An 8,551-nucleotide genomic window follows, 5' to 3' on the forward strand; every position below is an offset into this window, starting at 1 on the left:
TTGTTTTGACCTTATCTTTGAGTAAACCATGGTTTATTAATGTTACGTCGTGCGCTTTTCTGTGTACCGAATGAAGAATTTGTTTCGAAAAAATGTTCCGGATCGTGTCCGAGGTAACACAAATCGGTGATTTTGGCAAGTTTCGAAACTGCTTACGAAATAACTACACTGTTTTGAAGATATATAATGGGTGTTATTTAAAGATTGATGTCCCTACTTTCGATCGAGACTATGCTGTGGGAAGGATTTTAGCGGATAAAAATTCTGTGACACTTCAAACAAAATTACCTCAATTTTGCCAGCCATGGTAGGGGCTGAGTTCTTCACCTTTCTAGTTTTATATATTCATTTTTTATTTTTTTTGATAGACGTGCCCACCATCTATGATACAGCTGGACGAGTTACAGCTAACAAGGAATATATATATGGTAGTACCACAATACAGAACCTGGTAATTAGACCACACTATGAAACCTGGTAATTAGACCACAATATGGAACCTGGTAATTAGACCACACTATGAAACCTGGTAATTAGACCACAATATGGAACCTGGTAATTAGACCACAATATGGAACCTGGTAATTAGACGAGGCCTGAATGCTGGCTGTATAACTACAGTCAATAACATGTAATAGTCACAGATATGATTGACTTATTTGTCGAGTACTGATTTTGAAAGATTCAAGACAAGGCAGATGGATGTATTGTTATCAAACACAAGAGAACAAGGCCATGATGATCATGAGTTTCAGATCACAGGCAAACACAGACTTTAGCAGGCAATTGATACTTAAATTGTTTGTAGAAAGTGTCATGTAATTAAACCGTTCTTTCAAGAGTAGTTGAGTGGGAAACTTCTAACCTACTGCAGATGAAGATGGGTGCTGGCATTCACTAGGGGTGTATTCTAATACAATGCTTGTCTTCATGCCTTTATCTCAAGCAATTTTATATATAGTTATGGGTTATTCCATCCATTTGTACAATTTTGAAAACCAACCACCTAGGATAGACCTTAGTTAAATTTCCAAGCAGGTCAAGGAGAAGAAGCTGTATGAAGAAATTGTTGACAGATAGACAATGGAGAGACAGATGCAGTGTTAAAATATTAATAGCTTACCTTGGTCCTTAGACCAGGTGAGCTGGGGATTTTTCTGTGGGATTTTGTCACAAATAGTGTCAGTTTTATCTCCTAGATGATAACTATGTTTATTATAAGAGATAGTGTGCAGTGGTCATTTTGTATATATTTGACCAAAAGAATGTTCTTTGTGAAATCCACTCGCTGAACAAGGGGCTATTTGTAAGGGACCTGAGTGTGTAGCTTGCGAGCCGGATAACTAATGAAAGCTAACTGGTTTCAGTGACATTTATGAACTGTTCTAGGCTGTTAGGCATATGCTAAATGGTTGTAATATATTGTCAATATGTAAAAGTTGTTTTAGGGGTAACTTTACGAAGCTGAAGTTTAAATATATTTGATACCGGAAGTGACCCTTAGTTTGTTGACCTTTTGTAGTTCAAGTGATGGGGACCATGCAGTTGGGGTCCTGTAGCCAGTATGGGGACGGGATGACACGAGAGTGACGGCACCCTGAGGTCATTACAACTTCTATATACTTCCTTTGTCACGGCTGCTTGTCACTGACTCCTCTCAGACGGCTCAGACATTTCGTGGTGACATCACAGACAGTCACGCCACAACAGGGATGAGGAAGGGCCTGGGCACTTCAACGACTCATGAGGAACCCCTATGACTTCTGAGACAGGGTGAATCATAGCCCTCTGCTACTTCTATATGAACATTCGTGCACTTAAGTATTGTGTTAACACTTGAATAGAACATTGATGTGGCCTACATTTACATGTAGTTGTGTCACTACAGAACTGTGCTTATACCCACAGTGGTGTGACTAGTGGTGTAACAATAGTGGAACTAACTATTAAGTTTAGTAGTGTGAATTACTTCATGACTGAAGCCTTATATTCAGGAACTTTACATAATTAGAACATTGTTTACATTCTTAAGTCTTTGATTTTGAAACCTCCCAGGCTAAAAAAAGGTACATTGAGGCATGCCTATTTCATGCCTTTTTCATCCCTAAATTGTACCTTTGGCCAGAGGTACATTTTAGGCATGCCTAAACTGTACCTCTACTTCTGGGGTATTTTTAAAGTATACCTCAAATGTGCCCCATTTGGACTCTAATTTTATAAATGTGCCTCAAATAAGCCCCATTTCGACTTTGATTTTTTTAATGTTCTCCATTAGGACTTAAAATTTCTTCCACATGCCTCAAATGTGCCCCATTTCCATGGACTCTGTTTTATCAATGTGCCTCAAATGTGCCCCATTTGGACTTTGATTTTTTTAATGTTCTCCATTAGGACTGCATGCCTCAAATGTGCCCCTTTTAAATTTGAATCCCTTAAAGATACAATGTATATTGATAAATTTTGCAGGATACCTGCATCACCCACAGAAGGTGTGCAGTGAACTACAGTTAGGTCTTGTGCCCCACTTTATACAGAGTTTTTGCCCTTTGTTTATTTTGGATTCCCAAGTTTGTTTGGAGCATAAAGCTCCATGTTATTTCGACAATGTTGACCAAACTTAATTACCATTTCTATGTATCTTGGTAAGCTAAAGGCGGAATCTCTTGCACTGGAATTGGGTCAATGCAAAACTTACTACAGAGTTAAGGCCCTTTGTTAATTTTTGTAAATGTGTCTATAGTACCATATAGCTTCTGAAACTTAACCAACATTGTTAAGACAATTTAATATGAACCATAACAAATTAAAAGTTTAATGGTTTAGAATGTACACATCTTAATCTTGATATGACCTTATTATTTTTCCAAATATGCATATTGGCTACTAAGGGGATCGAGACATATGTTTTTGTTCATCAAAATTATCATTTGTTCACTTTTTTAGGAGATCTGAAGTCCAGCAGGCTGCACTGCAGGCAAAAGCAGTTGAGGAAAGCAGAGCAGCAGATGCAACAAGAAAGCAACCCAGAAAACGTCAAGGCACCACATGTACATCATCCATAGACACACCTGCTGTCCAGTCAAAGAAGCAAAAGACTCATCTGAACAAAGGTACAATTACTGGCCAATATGGTAATATTAGTTCACATTTTTATAAATAAACTTTTTTAGTCACCTAAATTTTTTTCTCAACTGACCTATTGCGATCGCCTTTTGTCCGGCAGCGTGTGTCAATAAACAAATTACATTTTCGACTTCATCTCCAAAACCCCTGAACCAATTTCAATGAAATTTTGCAGAAACCTTCCATGGCCAAAGGTCAACTAAAATAGTTGCCGATTTTGTCCCCAGGGGCCTGAGCGGCGGGGCCAAAATGGTCAAATTGACTAAAATTTCAAAAATCTTCTCAAATACCCAGATTTGGTAAAATTAAACACTCTTCATAAATGGAAGGGTCTTAAGGTTTATGACCCTAGAGTCATTCTCACGTTAACCCCCTGGGGAAGGAGGAGGAGGGGGGAGGCAATATTTATTATGGTTTATAATGGCAACTGATACTTTGAATATTACATGTTAATAACTTGGTTGGAATTATAATGCTGAGTTGACAGTATGATACTCTGAAATCTTTGAGCCGGCCCTACCCCCAAGGGCTGTAGGGTGGAGCCCATAGGAGTCAGTGAGCTAAAATTTCTTCATTTTCCTTGTTTAGAATCAGAGGTGCTAGTTTCAAATACTTTTCAGTCTTAAATCTGTATGCTAGATATTGAATAAGGTGGTTGTATTGTTTTTTGTCAATTTGAATAATATTTCTGTTCTTGTTAAAAACAAAATCAAATCTCCATTAAGGCCCATGGGCCTCTTGTTTTATACATAATGCCAATCATTTTACTTTCTAGGAGATAACTTGCTTAAAAACACATTATTTTATGAAACTTGAAATAAAAGGACAATTTATAAAGATAGTGCAAAGCTGAGCAAAATCAAATAATCAATTAGCATATTGCACTCTGTTTGGTTGAAAGTTTCTTGGTGTTAGTCAGATATGACAAGATTCTGAGACATACTTCCTTAATATTTAAACTCAGATATTCTTAGGTTTTAACATTGCAAGATGTATCAGATAAATTCTTAACTTCACTGTGTAAAACAGTACAAATATAGTTTCTTCTTCTGCAAAAAAAACATTTACTGCGTGATAAAATCAAATCTTGTGTCCCCCTAAAAAAATGAGAAATAACAATTTTGTTTATCTTCCCTGCCATTTCACTTCTTTTGCTCCACTGCAAACTTATGCTTATTCAATACATCTTTAATGTGCATGCCTTTTTAGTTGTGATAAATGTATTGGTTCCTTCAATTGCACCATGTTAAACTAAAACTGAGTTGATTTTTTTTTATTGCACATGATATGTATTCCATCCTTATTATACGCCCATCGATTGAGGGATGTATTATGTTTTCACCCATTCGGGCGTTCAGGGGGCCAAGCGGACACTCATTAGTTTCAGCTCAATAACTTAAGTAATTTTGAATGGATTCATTTGCCCGTTGTGGCAAACTGCTCATTTAACATCTGACCGGTATATCATGTACCACTTCGCGTAACTCTTGTTAAACTTATATTTAGTTCGTTATGAGGAAGTTTCTTTAGTTTTTGGGGCGGATTCCATTCATTCAATATATAGCATTTACATTTAATCACAGACATTGGCTGTTTCCTTTTAAATTACTCATTAATGTACAACATTTTTCTTTTGTAGAAAACCAAGAAGAGAAACAACAAAAACAACAGGAGATAGAGCGGAAGAAGGAGGATAACCTGAGGAAAAATGCTGCCCATTTGCACGCCATATCAACATTTAGAGAGCAGTTGCAGGTAAATACAACAAATGTTTTTGACAGGACAAACTAGCAGCATAAATAATAATAATTTTAGGTTTTTATAATTTATAAGGTTTTTAATTCACATCCCACCAATTTAAGGCTTCTGGAAATACAACAAAGGGACTGAACTTCCTGAACCAGGCCTCTCACGGTTTATATTTATAAGTAACTTTTAAAGTTTTTCGCTGGTTTGACCGATTTGAAATTTCGCTGAGATGATGTTATTAAAGTAAATAATTTTGAGTTACCTCTCATGTTTACAGATTTTTGCTCCTTCAAAACATTAATACACTTCTTCCTATGTACTGCACCATTTTGAACGAAAATTGGTACACATACCTTGCTATCACTTTCATGGAGTGGATATAAAATGGATATAGAAAATGGAATAGCTAGCCATAATTATGGAGTTATGGTCCTTTTCTTATGGGTTTTAGTGATTGTATTATATTCAAGGTTTGAACCCCAATCATTTAACTTGTGCACCTTTTGTAATTTCTCAAACTGAAAAACATGAAAATGTAAACAAATGAAAGGTATTTTTCTTGGAAACTTTTTATTTTATAATTTCTTGAGTGTTGATTACAATATCGACTAAACCCGAAAGTGAAACATAGACCTAAAAAAATCAACACAACAAATAAATACCACAACAAAAACATAATAAGGGATCTCTAGCCATTATTCTTAATGTAAAGGAATGTAAAATAACTATCTTTTAGAAATCTTTCATTTTTGAGATGTAAGTGGTATGCATAATTATTGTCATTAATTTGATGAGACAAAACTGTTTAGGTATCGTTGTTAATGTGATTACAAGCATGAGTTTATATATTTTTATACATACTTCATAACATAAAAAATATCAAATTTCAGCCAAATACCGACAACACCCTGTATCAATCACACGCCAGGCAACAGATCAGCCATCTAGAGTCGTCACCCAATCAACAGGTGAGCTACCAGAATGCGATGTGGCCAAACGTAGGGAACTTGATGCCTCTAGAGTCAACATACAATGAGACCCAGATGACTCCATCGTTGCACAGACAGTTGCCGTATCCATTTGATCAGGAAGTTGCACGAAGGACACTGCATTTACCACCACGGACAGTGCCATCTGTGAGCAGTGAGTCATGGGCCAGTCACTACTCATCACCAAGCTTTGTAAGTAGAAGTTTATTCTTCTAGCTGATATCTTGGCCTTTACACTTATAAAGATCTGTTTTGTTTAGGAACATCATTGAACAAAAAACAATTGTGAGGAACAAAATTTCATTAATACAAACAGAGGACAACTATCCTTTATGATAGGAAATTAAAACTTTTTCAAATTCATGGCAAAACTTATAAGGCTTGCATGAAAATAACCCAAAAGAATTTAATGAAAACAATATTTTATATTTTGTCCTATATGGTGTATATTGAGACAGTACTATTAGGCCTGTATGGTGTATATTGAGACAGTACTTGATTGTCTTTTGAAGGACTTGAGTTTATATCGAAACACTTGCAAAGATTTGATTATCCATATAGCCTCATTCTTTGTTAACTGTTTTTAGGACAGTCAAGGTTCAAATCTTAATGTAATTAGGCAACACTGAAATTAGTTTATCTTTTGTTTTAAGATGAATGGGATTATAGGCAAAGGGATAAATACATTTTCCACAGTTTGAAATGTGTAAAAGCAGACTTATTTAAAGTGTAAAGGGATATACCTTATTTGTATAATTCTTCAGCATTAGAAGCAACGTACAATCTTTGCCTCTTTCATAACATCAACAACATAATTTATCTTGCAGTTCACAAATGTTAGTTCCCCACGTTTCATTATGGTCATACCCGTTGTTGTGAGAGTGACACAGTAGGATTCTAAGAACATCACATGCTAGGTGTGCTCTTTATTGAAACAATTTCTTACACTTTATACTTTTAGGGGAAAATGAGGATGCACCAAACCCGGGACTAGTTGCCCCAGAGTTAGCGAAGATGCATCATGTATGTATACTAATATACATAATTTCTCTAATTACATCAACTTCCATTTCACATGTTAATTATCTACTCAGGGATGAAATATGTTAGTAATTGATGATATTCCAAGACTAGTACTTGTGTTGACTTTATCAGTATCTTTGCCTTGCAGTATTTTATTGCAAAAAACTAATTGATAACCAAAAATAGCACATGTATTATTTGCATTTGCATCAAATTACCAGTCTGCTTGAAATATGTATAAACTCCCGTTGAATTCACCACTAATAATTATTTCATTTTCCAGATGGTAGAGTTGCTGCCATCTTCTTATGTCCTAAACACATCACAGTGTGTCAGAAAAAGACATTGAGCACAGGGATCGCCAGATACCTTATGGCAGTGTTCTGGAGTACAGAAGACCTGATAAAGGCGGGAAATATCACTGGCGTAAATGGGAAGCCTGGCTTGGACCCACAAATTATCAACACTATAGAGAGTAAGTTCAAAATATGGGGTTTTTTTAGTTTGAAAAAAGTACATTTATATTGATTTCAAGTTGAAAAAACTTCACAAAATAGTGTATTTGGGTGAATCATGAGAGAATAAGCATTGCAATAATGTTTGAAAACCTAGCTGTGCCTTTTATATGAAGCAGCTGTTTATTTTTGCAAAAAGTGGACAACTTTTAGAAATACAACACTTTTAGTTACTTATTCTTATTCTCCCCCATTAGTATTTAACTAGTCTTTGGGTTTATTCTCACTCAGTTCTGCGTAGTGCTCATGATCAGTCTCCGTTATTCATTTCACACTTAAATATTGTTCTGAAATCTGAGTTATAAACTTAATTTTGTGCAAAGTTTTATCTAAGAGTCTGTGTTTCAAGCTTCTGTCCATGGTCACAACCTGTTTGGGCCAGGCTATGGCCATGTTGTGTGCATTGTATAGACAGGTTGCCTTCTCATCTACTGGAGCATGTTAAAAGAATTTCGCACATGTGAACAAAATGTAAACTATTTATATTTTCAGCATATTTCCTTCTGAACCGCCAAAATAGTGCAACCCTTAGTGAAATCAGATGTACAGATCTTGAACATCATAACCTGGAAGCAATTTGGGTGCAAATTGATACACCAACTCTTAATATATTACTGTGCAATATATATCGTCCACCAAATGCACCCACCAGTTTTTGGGCTAACTTTGAATGGACAATTGAAAAATCACTTGAAATCAGCGATAATATCATAATTGTAGGTGATCTCAATTGTGACCTCACCGCTGCAACATTATCAAATCCTCTTGTAACCATATGTGAATCATTCAGCTTGTTAAATCTAATTACAGATCCAACTAGAGTCACTCAAGCAACATCTACCCTTATTGATCCCATCTTGGTTAGTTCTGCCTTTTCTACATGTGAAAGTGGGGTTATCAGTGTTGATCAACATCTTAGTAGCCACTTATACATCCATTCCTGTACATTTTAGATGCAAACCTACATCTTTTCACCGTACCATTTGGTTATATAAAAATGCAGATTTTGCTGAATTAAACAATAAAATAGCTGATGTAGATTGGGATTATATAATTAACAGTCCAGAAAATATAGATGAAGCTTGTTCCATATTTACACAAACTTTAATGAAACTTATAGAACAATGTATACCTCACAAACAAATTACTATT

At 35.6% G+C, this 8,551-nt stretch overlaps 1 protein-coding gene across 1 annotated transcript; it reads left to right on the forward strand.

Moving 5' to 3' along the window:
• The first annotated feature begins 1,527 nt into the window (after positions 1–1,527).
• LOC110454159 lies at positions 1,528–8,286 on the forward strand. The gene is made up of 7 exons (XM_021503534.1): positions 1,528–1,773; positions 2,944–3,110; positions 4,763–4,878; positions 5,763–6,053; positions 6,823–6,884; positions 7,168–7,359; positions 7,892–8,286. Exons 1-5 carry the CDS (start codon positions 1,757–1,759, stop codon positions 6,853–6,855), a joined length of 624 nt encoding a protein of 207 aa, XP_021359209.1. The 5' UTR covers positions 1,528–1,756; the 3' UTR covers positions 6,856–6,884; positions 7,168–7,359; positions 7,892–8,286.
• The last annotated feature ends 265 nt before the right edge of the window (positions 8,287–8,551 follow it).

Source organism: Mizuhopecten yessoensis, unplaced genomic scaffold (genome assembly GCF_002113885.1).
Source record: "Mizuhopecten yessoensis strain PY_sf001 unplaced genomic scaffold, ASM211388v2 scaffold7709, whole genome shotgun sequence".
Lineage (NCBI taxonomy): Eukaryota > Metazoa > Mollusca > Bivalvia > Pectinida > Pectinidae > Mizuhopecten > Mizuhopecten yessoensis.

What these genes read in the sequence shown, in the direction of transcription:
- LOC110454159 (XM_021503534.1), top strand. An exon ending in AAAGACTCATCTGAACAAAG is followed by an intron (nt 3,111 to 4,762) that starts GTACAATTACTG and finishes TTTCTTTTGTAG; the next exon opens with AAAACCAAGAAGAGAAACAA. An exon ending in CATTTAGAGAGCAGTTGCAG is followed by an intron (nt 4,879 to 5,762) that starts GTAAATACAACA and finishes ATCAAATTTCAG; the next exon opens with CCAAATACCGACAACACCCT.